The sequence below is a fragment of the Mizuhopecten yessoensis genome, unplaced genomic scaffold (genome assembly GCF_002113885.1).
Source record: "Mizuhopecten yessoensis strain PY_sf001 unplaced genomic scaffold, ASM211388v2 scaffold10961, whole genome shotgun sequence".
Lineage (NCBI taxonomy): Eukaryota > Metazoa > Mollusca > Bivalvia > Pectinida > Pectinidae > Mizuhopecten > Mizuhopecten yessoensis.
The window spans coordinates 570952-585868 of NW_018408808.1; the positions used below are offsets into that span (position 1 = coordinate 570952).

The following is a 14917-nucleotide window of genomic DNA, read 5'->3' on the forward strand; positions in this document are numbered from 1 at the left end:
ACCTGTCCCTTTCATCCGTGTGGAAAATTATGTCATGATATTACATCGTAATTTGCTAACGAACCCGATCAGGCGGGAAAAGCCAGGGGCTGTCGTCTGCTAATTGTATCGAGCTCATTCACATGGTTGAGGTTTGTTTACATCCGGTAGAGCTACTCTGGAAGGAAACGTGGGCGCTAAATAAGGTTTTGGTAGGCGGGGCTTCCAATCGCGGATGAAAATGATATGATGACGTAATGGTATGAGGATTTTCATTCATAAAAGCCACGCAGATTGAAATCCATCATTATCTTTCTTATAGTCTACAAGGACAAAGGAACAATTGGATACGTGCCAGTTATATCTACAACGCTGACTTTATTGATCTGTACACGTATATTCTAACCAATAGCATTGTAAAGGTGTAGAACTACATTACAACGCGCAGTGTGTAAGTAAACCGTCCGCCCAAATTAGGCATATGATAATTTTACCAGCCGGAAGGGTTTCATTCCTGCTGTTTATATAGGCGCTTGATTTACAAGCAGTTTTATGAATGGGCTACGACCACAACTCGGCTACATTCCAGTATTTACTAAGCAGGCGGTGAGATATCAACACTAACGCAACTACAAGGAACGTATCACAATACTATGGCATTCAGAGTTAACGTTTATCAGCTGAAGCAGGTGATGGAAAACGAAATGGTGAATTCAAAAACAGCTAGTAAGGTACTAATTGTGGACAGTCGCCCATACATAGCGTACAATGAAGAACACATAACCGGGGCTTGCAATATGTATTGCCCCCCAATTTTAAAGAGGAGATTCGCAAACGGCGGACAAGTTCACCTTGAGTCCATGTTGGGAGTGGAAACGAAAAACAGACTCATATCTGGACAATTTTCTACGATTGTTGTTTACGACCAGGAAGGACCGTGTCTCCCTTCTCTGAACACCCTAAACAACAACGGTTTGGGGGTAGATATTTCCGACCTCAACATCGTCTACCGTACCTTATGCAAGCTCGCCAAAGATGCAAAATGTTTAATACTAAAAGGTGAGCTTTTTACTTATTTAAAACATAAAATTGTATTAATTTTAATTTTAAATTTATAATCAAAATGTTTGTTTGCAAAAGTCTATGTTTTATAAAATTGTTAGTTCGTGTTTTTAGATTTTCATTTAACAAATTATATGTTTTTGCTGATTTTTAACGTCGATATAGATTGTAGTATTTTCTATGTATCATTGAAAATTGGTCATTAGACTTTGAAGCAAATACAGCGAACCAAAGTTTGTTAATATGTGATATAAATTGATAATGCATATTTCATGAAATATATCTTTGGCTATGAATGGAAATGTACAAAGCTATACTTGTGCCTAAAATATCCATTTCACCACTCAAATCAATAGTAAAATCATTCATATAGTATCGTGTTTTAAAACTCGCGTGTTAAAAAAATCGACTCTGTATTGTCAGAAACATCATTGATAAAGAGATGTATTTGATGTTGGGATCACGGTCATTAAATAGAAACTATTAACAGCTAATATTCCAGTCAATCGGCTTTTCCTTCTGAGTAATATAGACACATCGTGTCAGTAAATCTGCATCCCACAAATCGGCTTTTTTCCGATACGATCTTCTGATGTGTACAACACCTACATCCGTACAGATTGTATTTTATCTTCTTTAATAAAACAGGCTTAATTCTTAATTCCGTCAGTGATGACAATCTGTCGTGCAGCATGATGTGTCTAAGTCTCTGTTCACGAAAAAACGTGTTTTGATTCTAATCGTCAAATGTAGGTTTGGCCTTTTTACTGTAAATACAAAATGTACACTGTATTAATGTTCCACTTCATTAACACCATGATCAGATCTCGGTGTACATTTTCAATTTTGTTTTATTTTAGATTCGGACTAATTTAAGAATATATATAGAGATTGTTTACATTTTCGTTGTCTCAGGCATTTTTGATATTGCGTTTTATATTTTGAAAGTGTGTGTGTGTGGTTATGTTTACTCGGTGTGTGTACAAATGCATCTCTTAATATAAGCGTGTGTATATGGTTCGATACGAGTGTAGGATTTCGGGACTAATTACAACTCTTATCCGAGTGCTTCATGTCTTTGCTGATAAATCAAGGCTTATCACAGCGTACATCGAAATCCTGTGGTATCGCATGCAGGAAGTTCTGAAGCGGCAGGGCTTAGCACCGGAGGTGGTCCGCGCTACAGCAGTAGTGAGATACATCCGAATGTATTTATTGGTACATGAACGATCGTTTAGTGGCATATGGGTTCATTTCGTTCACGAGACCATAAACCAGAAAAGAAAGTCAACTCTCATCAATAAATACCGGTGTTAAAAACGTGAACGTTTATTTGTACAGTATAACTTAAAATTTCAATTACTTTGTTTTAAACAATGCTCATTCTTTCTTAAAATAGCTAGACCATGCTGGAAGTTTATCAAAGACAATTTAGATGAGAAAGAAAGTAAAAAAAAAGTTTTTGAATCAAATTTTAATCGAACACAAGTTGAAAAACTAATTGTCATTATACATTTTTGAACCTAAATAAACACAAAACATCACAGATGATTTTATCATAAGTATAATTACAAGCCGTAGACATGAAAGAATTTAAACGAGATTTTTTTGGGACATGAACATCCTGTTTACAGGTCACGAATCATGTTAAACTCATAGATTCGAGTTTCGTATCGTATTTCTAATGTTGTGATATGCTACACAGGGCGTTGTCTCTTTTACGCGGTATCACATTGACCCGTGTTTTATTACAAATAAAACAAAGGAATAGACAAGCGACACATAAACGTAGGCTTCTTTTACAGGTAGGACAGGTAAATCCAATTTAAACGTACATAAATAATAAATTGCGACATATAAGCAAAAATGTGTAAGACACGGTAAGATTAAAATGTTCTTGGAATGTGGTCATGTGGTACGTCACACTGACGCGGTTTGTGTCGTAAATACTGCAGTTTAGGAGATAAAGTGTATGTAGTTGATATACAAATTCAAAAATATTTACATTCCATTCCGTTTTATATCAGTCTAGATAAACGTCATACATGTATGATATGGGACCATATCTTACAAAAATATTTGTAGTTTCTGCAAATAACAAAATATTAATCAATGAAATCTACATTTGCTCCGTTTGAAAATTCTATTTCCAATCACATGGCTTTACAGATACGACATTTTGAACATTTTAGCTTTCTATGCGATTTACACTGATGTATTATATGTCTAGGTTCATTGGCCTATGAACACACATCTATTGTAAGGTCGGTCAGTGACTGAACACTTGTTTTCTAGTGGGTCGTAACAATAGTCGGTCTATTGGTCAAGTAAACAATACAAATATTGTTCAGATAATTTTGATCATTATAAAACGATCGCTTAAGATTAATGAAGGCATCGCCCTCTCAGTCACTCCGAGTTTAAATTGAAAGAAAGGATATACAATTGTGGTAAATATAGACACAACTTCCGCTGTTCAATGAACCGCCGAGCACCTGGGAAAGTTGATAACACGCGGTAGATATTTAACGCCGGGAACTGATTTACTCCGCCGCTTATCAATAGAGATGAAATAAATTGTAAAAACTAATTTATCCTACTTAAATGCATTAAATATATCATCTGTTTCCGGTCCTCACGAAACACTTCTTTTGAAGATAGATGAAAAGTTTAAAATTGATTTTGATTTTGTGTAGATACGAAGTACAGGAAATAATTCGAAGCCATTCGAGTTGTGTGTGAATTGTTTTGAAATAGGTAACCTAAAGCGTACATATATATATCGTTATTTACGGTCGTCTGAAGTTCTGGGAGTTCGGTCCGTTCGAGAATCTACACTTGGGCCGAAGTAATAGGGATATCCTGTCAATATCTAAGTCCCCAGGTTATATAGGAATGCGCCAGTACATTAAGATATAGGTGTCAGAGATAGGATCGAACGCGCCGGTACTTCTAAGTGTGGGTACGGACGCTGGATATACATTGAGTTCATAAATATACTTAAAAGCTATCGATTTCATGCCTCGCACTTCCCCCGAAGATGATGTTTTCGATACTTTTAGCGACAGGCATGTTTCGATTTGCTTTACCTATATATATATACGTGGTGTCAGTATTTCTAAGTTTCCTCTGAACTTTCCGCTAGAATCGAAGTAACAAGAAATAAGATATTTTTCCTGTTTAAGTGAAATTGAATTCGTTATCTGAACTCAACGTGTATTGTGACATTATTAATATTAATGACCAGGGCCACTCCTACACATGTGAAAATAGATGAGTGGCATTTCATCAATTGGGTTTAAGCAGGGACGTATATACTGTCCCTTGGTTTAAGATATAGTCTTGACACTTTCCTACATATTGCGGGTCTCTGTAGCTGAAACAGATTTTCCGAATGGACTGAACCTCTTATTAAAACTAATTAGAAACCCTCGAGGCCAAGCCCTCGGGCAATGGAATTAACACGTCTTATAATAAATAAAGCGGAGACCGGTTGACCGATCGCACCGGAAACTATCAATATCCGATTTTTATCGATCAAAGATCGATGGCCGATTATATCCACAATATTTGCCACGGGGGTTTTAACAATAGGTGTGAATTGACGGGATTGAAACCTTAACTCTTGTTTTTACTCGATTATAAATCTCGTGGGAGTTTATATAAAGTACATACAATGACGTATCCACGTTTCCGGCGGTTTGGGTCGGGATCGGCCGAAATCTCCGAAAATATGGAAGAAATTATTAAAATACTGATATTTATTTATTTTATCAGATAGAATAACGATTTTCAATCTAAAACTGTTTGTATGGAGAGTCAATCCCAAATAAAAACAAAGATGTGGTATATCTGACCCATCCTTTCATTGAGATTTCCTCAGTTGTAACAGATTGAAGGTGGGAGGCTGACCGCAGCTTAGTACGTTAACTGTACAGCCTAAAGCTTGTATTTCTTGAACTGCCGAGCTTGATATTAAATAACTTGTAATTAAGCCTTTGGCATATGAAAAAAATATCTTGCTACGGCCAATACTACGTGTTTTGTCCAGCGTTTAGTGAGTAATAAGTATTTAAACCAACATCATGAAGTATGACGATGACCGCGAGTTATGTGAGAATACCCTCGAGAGACCATTGAGTCAACAACTGGACGTTGTAGAGTTCCGGTGTTTGACCACTCCGGCCGATAGTGACCGACAGGTGTGTCATAATCACGTAATGGGAATTTCAATTATCGCTATCACTGGTCATTATACTTTGAATATTTGACGTGTACATATATATAGCTAACAGGTATACAAATAAGCCCCCCGTCTGGATCATGGTCATTCACAACAGGTGCGTGGTCTATCCATGAATATAGCACGATCACCATATACGTATTTGTACGTAAACAATTACAGACGTACCCGGTTTCTATTGTGGTCGTCACAGACGAAAGAGTCTAAATAAAGACGACGATTACAAGTTACATTGTAAATGACTGACCATTCCCATTTCTGTGACGGAATGGGTCGTGATGTTTATTGCTGATAGGTGTGAAAAAGATCTACATGTATATACTGTACACCTGTGACGGTCTGTCATCAGTACGTACAGGTCATTGTTGGTCAGTTGTGGGCGACCATATATAGGTAATATTTATAGATAATTAGATACATACATTTGTACGTCCATGAAGATGGGAGAGGGCAAGAAACCTACCTCCAGTATTTTAATGTTATTTTCCCCACATTTCCCCCTATTTTAACTTACACATACCGCCGAACAGGGCGGGGCACCCACTGTAGACGTGTCCACCCATGAGCGTCTTAACTGATTTATTTAAAATCAGAGGGAGTCACGCCCCCACCCCTACCCCTACCCAGCCTACATATTTGTGTACAGTACAACAATCTAATTGCCAAGTGATACTTCCCACACCTACTTTAAGCGATCCATATTTGGATGAAGTACCATAATGTATAATATCATGATTTTTTACCGTAAAAACTCGCGTCTTTTATTAGCGAAGTATGCAGAACATCTGTGTCAATTTATTATCCTTTGCAAGTGATCTAGGTAATAAAATTGCAAAAACTGATGTTGCCAAACAATACCCCAAACAAATAAGCTGTTACCTTGCACGTTTTTTTTCCTCATAGATAACCAATTAAAACTGATTAGTAAATGATATTGACTTTACATTATAGTCCGGAAATAGCAGACGTTGGCGTTGTACATATGGAGCCAGCTGCGTCTGAACGTCTGAGTACAGTGATCCACTTATTACTTATGTTATTAATGAGGTGTATACAAACACACTGTCATTCATATTTAATATACATCGCCACGTGTTTATGCGAGACATGCCCTAACACCGCCACGTGCATCAGACAGTGTGTCATTGTGGGAATGTCTTTAGTATATGTTGCAGTATACATAATTAATGGGTGACACTCCTCAAAACCACCCTCGGTAGATTACTTATAGGACACATAAGCAGTATTGTGATTACATTAAGCCGGAGAACACTGGCCTATAATGTAGTATATATACACACAGAAATAGATTAAACGGATTATCCATTCATTAATCCGTCATAACGCTCTGTGCACGTGGCTGTGATATTAAATACAGAACATACATGTATTACTGACGGATGTTGTACTATACACCAAAGAAACAATTCTTAATTGAGATTACTTTGTTTATGTGTAAATATGTCACGTGTTTAACCATGACAATGTTATAATACTGACAGAAAAAAAAATCATGTGGGTTCATTGTGGTCACACACATTGTGTTATACTCAAATTACACGTTAATTGATATTACACTAAAATTAGAACCGTAAGTGTCAATCAGAATACTAAAAATGTTTATCCGGACCATGAATATTTGTACCCCGACATAAATTGTATATGTACAAGTATTGCAATACAGAGCTATTTTTAATTTTGTTAACGTCTATGCCAAAATATCAGTAGTTTAATTATGTGAGCATGTTTACCGAATCTTGTGTAGTTTTGAACGTATCTTAAACATAGATTTAATATTCTAATTACATACCGTTACAATCACTTGTATTTTCTTATTATCTGGAATTAAAACACATTTTCCACGTTGTCATGCTTGCTGTTTTTACGCTATAAATTTACGTTTGTTTCAAATAACCCTCTTTGATACTGTAGTAAATTAAGTTGTTTGAATTAATTGCCTTTTTTTTTAAATTTACATGCTATTTAAGCGTAACGTTAGAGCTGCTTGCGTGTGAAATTTACCGTGTATTTGTTTACGTGTATGTACTTTACCGTGTGTTTGTTTACGTGTGTGTACTTTACCGGGTGTTTGTTTACGTGTGTGTACTTTACCGTGTGTTTGTTTACGTGTGTGTACTTTACCGTGAGTTTATTTACGTGTGTGTACTTTACCGTGTGTTTGTTTACGTGTGTGTACTTTACCGTGTGTTTGTTTACGTGTGTGTACTTTACCGTGTGCTTGTTTACGTGTGTGTACTTTACCGTGAGTTTATTTACCTTTGTGCGAGATTTACCATGTGTATGTGCATGTGTGTATAACTTTGATTTACTGTGTGTATGGTCACGTGTGCCTTACTTTATACCGTGTGTTATTTACCGTGTGGTTTTACACGTGTGTGTAATGTACCGTATTTTTGTGTAATTACAGGTGGTTACAACACATTTAAACAGCAATTTCCGTCACTATGCACCAAGCAGAACCAGGAGGATACAATTTCTAGCGCCATCGACACCTCCAACTCTAGACTCTTTCGCAACGTCTCGGTCCCGGTAAGTGTCTGTCTTAAAATCACATACATATTTTAATGATACTTTTTAACACTTTTGATATCAAAATTTTATTACTAATATACAGAATCTACCTATTCTGTTATCTTAACTTTTTTTGGTCATCATAGTAAATATATCAATGATAATCTTAATTGTGGAATTTGTCAATCGTTCATTTTAACGTGCTATATAAAGATGAGTGTGGCATTCGGAACTCACTTCCCTAAAATGAAAACTGTAATGAACATGCAAGAGGTAATTACAAAATGTTGATCATAGTAAAGGACCTTTAATTTATTGAAACTTCGTTTTATTTCAGTCTGAGCCGGTAGAGCTTCTCCCCCACCTGTACATCGGTAACGCCCTGAGCGCCGCCGGCAAGGACGTCCTTCTAAACCACGGCATCACCGCCATCTTGAATGTTTCAAACAATTGCCGGAATCATTTTGACGCCGACTTCCGGTATAAGAATATCCCAGTCGACGACAACCCACTGGTTGACTTATCTACCTGGTTCATGGAAGCCATTACGTTCATAGGTACGTATACGCCATTGTGTTTTGTGGTTTGAAAGCTAAATTGTAAGGCACTGGACAAATTGTTATGGCAACCAGCCAACACGCATCCTTAAATTTCTAATATGAACGACTCTGTCATCCTCCTTCTCTTTCTGTTCATTCATAAACGATTAATCATGCCTGTTCAGCAAAATGTCAAAGAATTTTTGACCGGAAACGGGCGTTGTTAAGTGCGCCAATTTCCGTTGAGTGTCCAAAGGAAATTTCCCAACCTGACTCACGTTTGGTGACACAAAACACAGATGTACATGTGGGCGAGCTGTTATCAGGACACAGCTATTATCGGACATACGTATTGATGAAATATTTTTACATTTCAAAATGGTACCTTAAAAAGTCGTTATTAGAAGCGACTTACAGGCATAGTACAAAGACACGTTGCAACCATCAACGCGAAACAAATAGGTACTAAATCCATTAAACGATATTTTTGTAAACTGTCAAAGGCGTAGACATCTTTTCTTATTAAGAATCAAAGCTAATCTTCGGAAACCTTACACTCTTTAGTTTTACCTTGCAAGGATGATACCTTTATACCGTACAACCGTTTTCTATATACATTTCAATAATAGGTTTTTGTGTGAAGACTGTTTTAGCTAAACCCTTTTTGACCCTGTAGTAAATCTCCATCATTGATTGTACATGGCTGTTTAGCAGGCCGTTATTTACATCATTTACAGTAGCCGTGCTGGCAATGTGTGAAATTATAATTATGTCAACGGAGCGGGACCGGATCGATAGAACTAACACCCACGCGCTCGTCGGCAGACACTGTTGATGAAACTGACATAGACTCACCACAATCACTGTATGGAATCGCTACGTAGATATCGGTGTTTAGGGAGTAATAAATAATATCACGCGGTTACTAAAAGGAACTTTATAGACAGGAATAGACACGATTTTTTTTTATTATCAACTTTTTTCAAAGTGAGAAGTCGAGCACATCGAAAGTACATAGATGAAAATAATGCGTTTAAATCAAATGAAATATCATTTAACAATATTACAATATTATCACACTTAGGAAGTTAAATACCCATCATTTAGTCTCCCATGGAGTGGCTCTCATTAGACTTGCACGTTTCTTATGCAATCGTATTAGCCAGCAGTAGACAAGCAAACACTTGTACGATGCGGCAGAACTCCTTTTAATTGGAATAAGAAATCATATAAATGCTTAGATAATCAATGCTTGCGGGAAGTCATTATAAGAGCTTGTGATATGATTATACAATAGTTACCGCGAGTCTTTGTGTCGATGATGCTTCGAAATCTTGAAAGCACGATGGGTTATTTTTTGATAGCTACAAAACACTCGGAATTCCTCGCGAGTTACCGGGATAGTATTACATTAGAGTTCAAACTTACGAAGGCACCTGTTAAAGTGAACCAGAAAATGCATTCATACCCTTGCATTAAAACGTGCATAAAAAGCACCATCGAATGTTACGGTAAATCGGCAATGGCATCACCGATGAGTCCCACATGTAGGATAGAAGCTGTACGATATAGCGTAATTCATTTTTGGCATACTGTACATATTACCAAAATGTATATGTACATTGTATGTGCAATCCCGTGTCTGTGTAGTACGATTATCCATATGCTAGTATATCTTCTGCTAATATTTAATTTTAAAGTCGGTTTTCAAAACAAAATAAAATTCAATGTATATTCAGTGTCGTATATTTGTATATTTCCAGATGAGGTCAAGCGTCATGGCGGGAAAACTCTCGTGCATTGTCAGGCAGGAATCAGCCGATCAGCCACGATCTGTCTGGCTTACATCATGCAGAGCCAATGTCTGAGTTTGGATGAAGCTTTCGAATTCGTCAAGTCTCGTCGGAGCGTGATTTCACCAAACATAAGTTTCTTGCAGCAGCTTCTAGACTTTGAGAAAGAAATTCAAACGCGAAATAACAAGAGGAAGTACTCGCCTCCGGCGTCCCCGTGTCGGCTTGTGACATCTTCATCGCCGGCATTTTCTTTCTTTGGTCACGAGGAAATGCCACAGACCGCCATATTGCACAGCCCTGTGCAATTGCTGCAGAGTCCGGTACTAACCTTCACCTGAAAGTTTGACGTACACCCCAGTACCCAGGAAACTAGGTGAAAACCACATCATCCATTTTGTGGGTTTTTGTCCTTCAGACGCCTCATTTAAGGCCGACTTCAAGCGAATCATTGAAGAAGGATGGCTGCCAGTTTTGTAGTGTTGTCTAAGACGGCATGGTGGACAGTGAGAGAAATGTTTAGGATGATTTGAACCTGCCGTACAACAAGATACTTGAGTGTGTACGGGAAGACGATGATACGGTGTCATAATATGGCTGCACACTAATTGAAACTGACGACGCACGACTGTACTAGATAGACATACAGGCTACCGAGAGTTGCATTCCATCATATGTTGTTATACGGGTTACTGAACCTATCGTTGTCGAATCGCACTGATCGGTGCAACCATTACCATTTAAGACTGATGAGCAGGCGAGAAACCCAGATGAGTGTTAAGACACAGAAAGTGGACAATGACATTGATGCGTTTCCGTCGCCAAATTTTTATGTAAGAGACATTTCCTACAATGGCGATCGTATTAAAAGATGGTGCAATATGGCCGGAAGTCACGTTTTCAGGCCGGATGTACATACCCTTTGTCACGTGATCCACGTTTTATGCATTTTTTTACCCATGAATGTCTGCAGAAGCTGTCATTGAATATTGATAAATACTATGTATTTTTATATGTTACCGCAATAATGACATATTTCCGAAAAAACACTACATCTTGTAACAGAGGCCCGGGAAAATAAAGTAAATGATGTCTTAATAAACGGATGTCTATAAGAAATTCAATCTAAATTGATCGATGTTAAATAAACTTTAGATCAGAAATTCAGTATCGTTTTTGGCACCATGCTAACCGCGTTTTTACAAGAAATTCATTGTTTTGTCTTATAACGTTAACCAAAGGTTTGCTAGATTTCCCTCCAAAATTCAGTATACCCGTTTTTCCCACTCGCCCCAAATATTTAAATGATGTCCGAACAGATGTTCCCAAACGTAAACAATGATTCGGCAAGAAAAGACACGTGATTTTGATGTTGTGATAATTATAGACTATTTTTAAGTATGACTAACTGTGATACATGTTTAGTGTCAATTTTAATTGATTCAATCGTGTTTGAGAATCAAGAATTTGTAATTTTGTAGATGTATAAATACATAATTTATTTATTTTTCGTATACATGTTTGTTTGTTGTTTAAAGACACTTGTATAGATAGATTTTATATTGAACGTACAAATTATGCACATTTACTCTCATTAGGGAAGATAATGACTAATTATTCATTAATTTAATAATAAACAAAAAAAATCCTTAAGAAAATTTAAAATTAATTGTAGAAAATAACCATACAAACCACTCTTGAAAAGGAATTATAAACAGAAAGGAAAATACAAAATATCGTCTAAACTTGGAAAAATCGGGTTTTGTTTCTTGAAAAAGCAACACACGTTCACTTAAACATTTGTATCGAAGATTTCCGCGTAACTAAACATCGATACATCATCATTTTGAATTTTATTTTCAAAGTGCACCTTAAACTAACGAAAAAAATATTATGAAGATGTTACACGTTTTTTATCTAAATATATTTTCACATATTTTCATTATCATACGAAATTAATACGCACAATTTCGAAGTTTTATATATCCCTTTCTGATACATTGATAAATATATATGGTATATATTTTAAACACTCTTAACTTATTCACCCCTGAAGACACATTTAAACTCTTCCAATTCAAAGGTTGGAATAGTTCATTATGAAATTTCAGGGGTGAATGATTTTAACGTTACATCTGGATATTGTATTTGATCTGTCAAAACGTTCTTTATAAAGGAAATATTTTGAAATGGATGCTTAACCCATTCACCCCTGAAGTCACCGTTGAACCGTACCAAATGAAAGAGTGGGCAAGTCCAGATTAGATATGTAGGGGTGAATGGGTTAAAGGGATTCAGTGTAAGGAATAATGTACTTTAATTCTGTTAATCTGTTACAAACATTTGATGGATAAATATATAAATGTACAGGGAATTTCAAAATATTTATTTATGGTACGTGCAAAACATGTTTGTTTTGATACTTGTGTAACGTGGTCGCCAGTTCAAGAGAGAGAGTTCAAGGTAGTCTTGACCAAGATCAGGGCGACCAAATCAAGTTCATTTTTGGACACCTGCGTATAATTCTAAAGTAGCACTTCAATATGTTCAATTTAGATTATGAAGGTTGAATAAAAAATTGGAATGAATTTTGTAGTTTTCTGTATTTTATTATATTGAATACAAATATATTTATACTATACATAATTGATAAGAAACGACACTGGCTATTATAGCAGTGGTTTAAAGATTCCGTTCAGCTTCGCTTACAGATTTAAGGATACCCGTACCACTGCTTAAAACTAAAAATATTTTGTTATGGAGTAAATACACAACAGTGTTCCGAATGTGAATTATAACAACATGTTAAGATCAGGATTCGAACCCAGGACCACATATTGTTCTACTGCTTGAGCTATTTGGCCAAAGGGAGTGTCATTGGCCAATTGCATTACAGGTATAGCAATAGAGAAAGTAAGGGGAGGTAACTACATATACGAAAAACCACATCGGAACTCTCTAGTGTTTTGGCTGCAGCGGGACAGGGATTCTCAAAAGTCCATAATGTGTCGCGGGCGAGAACGGATATCTCCAGATTCCGTCGTAAAGTGGTTATCTTATCATTCTAGAGTATAATGTTATGGTAAGAGCCTCTGAGAAAGAAAACAGACGATGTCTATTACCGACTGAACCACTGGAAGTGAATTGACGTATATACTGTTATTGACTGGGGTTGAGGGAAGCAACTGTCCTGTTAGACCCCGCGATGCCGGAACAACTATTTACCGATCCTTGTCAGCAACGGTTTTACAACATTCCTAAAGAGTTTGTTCGTCACATTTATTTCAAATGAGACGAAACGATCTGCTGCTTGCTTTAAACCGCTTACTTCACTGTTCCAGCACGATCGGCTATAATTTTGAGAGACATGTTTTATTTTTTAACAGATTCAAAACATCTGTTGGCTATAATGTATCAAGTAAAACACGTTTTGTGTGAACTCCGCAAAAAAATATACATGCATGAACTTTTGGCCTTGGACAATGGTCACTCTGACCTAATCGTTCAGCAAACAGCAAAACATATGCTCCTTAGTGACTCGGTAGATGTTTCCCCCAAAGTGCTAATTATAATTTACCATAGGTATCCCACGGTCACAAGAATGTTGATAATAAATATAACTAGAATAAGCCTCTCTAAAGCGCTTTACAGTACATAGATAAACAATTTATACAATCAATACAAATAGCATATACATTAATCAATATAATTTTGAGGAATTCGTAGGAGCTGCCTTATCAGGCGCTAACTACTAGTCAGATGCCACCTGGATAATATCTCCCTATCTGTGTATGCCTGCGTGTGTGCTGGAGATGTATTGTGTCCTGTTTGTAGTGGGACCGTTGTCAAATGGTATCATTTATAGTGCCACCTCACTTGAATGCTACAGCACAGATACCGCAACATCTACCGCAGACCATCACAATTTCGCCTCCGTGAATTTGCAAAATGGGTAGACGTGATTCATTTAAACTTACCAGATTACAAAGATATTAGACATCATTTTTCTTTAGAAAAAAGAACAACGGTTTCGTATGACCTTGGCTGTCAAGAGAACGTGAAACCAAAACAAACAAACCGAAGAAATAGTTGTTAAAAAAAGACAGAAAGTACGAAAGAAAGAAAAAAAAAAAAAAAAAGAAAGAAAGGAAGGAAGGAAGGACAAACAAGCTTGATTGCAGATAGTATTGTACTTAATGGAATAAATCTTACTGGCTTGTGACCGTAACTAGCTGCACGTGATCAAGGTAAACTGTGGATGCTGGCAGAAAATGAACCAAGTCTTTGATTAACAAATAGCGGATGTGTTGGGGTGAGCAGGGGCCTACGAAAGTTCATCTTTATAACGCATGTACGTAGGAGTCGGGGGATGCGGGACGTGAAAGTGAAAGGGCTGAGAATAATAGCTTTCATGTTCTGAAGAAACCACGGTATGCCTGTCTGTTCGCCAATAGCTTCCGGGTATAGCGTGCGTGCAAAGCAGTTTGAGTGGCATGGTTGCTTTGGTTAGCTAGATAATACATTGTTGAAGGAGACGGGGGAGAGACATCTTTTGTGACAAGCTGAACATCGCTTGGTCATTGAGTGTATCGCTCTAGGTGGGTACACTTAATTGTAACAGGAAGTGACGTCAAACGCCTGAAACACATGCTCTTTTATTTGAAACGAAGATGGCTGCATGTGTCTAGCCAGTCACGTACCTAAATGTTCCGGATTTAGAGCACACACATAAATATGTACCTAATAAACACTGTTGTAACTCAATATAA

At 36.9% G+C, this 14917-nt stretch overlaps 1 protein-coding gene across 1 annotated transcript; it reads left to right on the forward strand.

The window, feature by feature from the left end:
• The first annotated feature begins 308 nt into the window (after positions 1-308).
• On the forward strand, positions 309-12732 carry LOC110464110 (dual specificity protein phosphatase 4-like). Its single transcript, XM_021519169.1, has 4 exons — positions 309-1038; positions 7713-7834; positions 8154-8373; positions 10119-12732. Exons 1-4 carry the CDS (start codon positions 633-635, stop codon positions 10487-10489), a joined length of 1119 nt encoding a protein of 372 aa, XP_021374844.1. The 5' UTR covers positions 309-632; the 3' UTR covers positions 10490-12732.
• Positions 12733-14917: the final 2185 nt, after the last annotated feature.

Coding starts and splice junctions, on each gene's coding strand:
- LOC110464110 (XM_021519169.1), top strand. CDS start 633: ATGGCATTCAGAGTTAACGTTTATCAGCTGAAGCAGGTGATGGAAAAC. Junction 1,039..7,712: donor AAAATGTTTAATACTAAAAG/GTGAGCTTTTTA, acceptor GTGTAATTACAG/GTGGTTACAACACATTTAAA. Junction 7,835..8,153: donor TTCGCAACGTCTCGGTCCCG/GTAAGTGTCTGT, acceptor GTTTTATTTCAG/TCTGAGCCGGTAGAGCTTCT.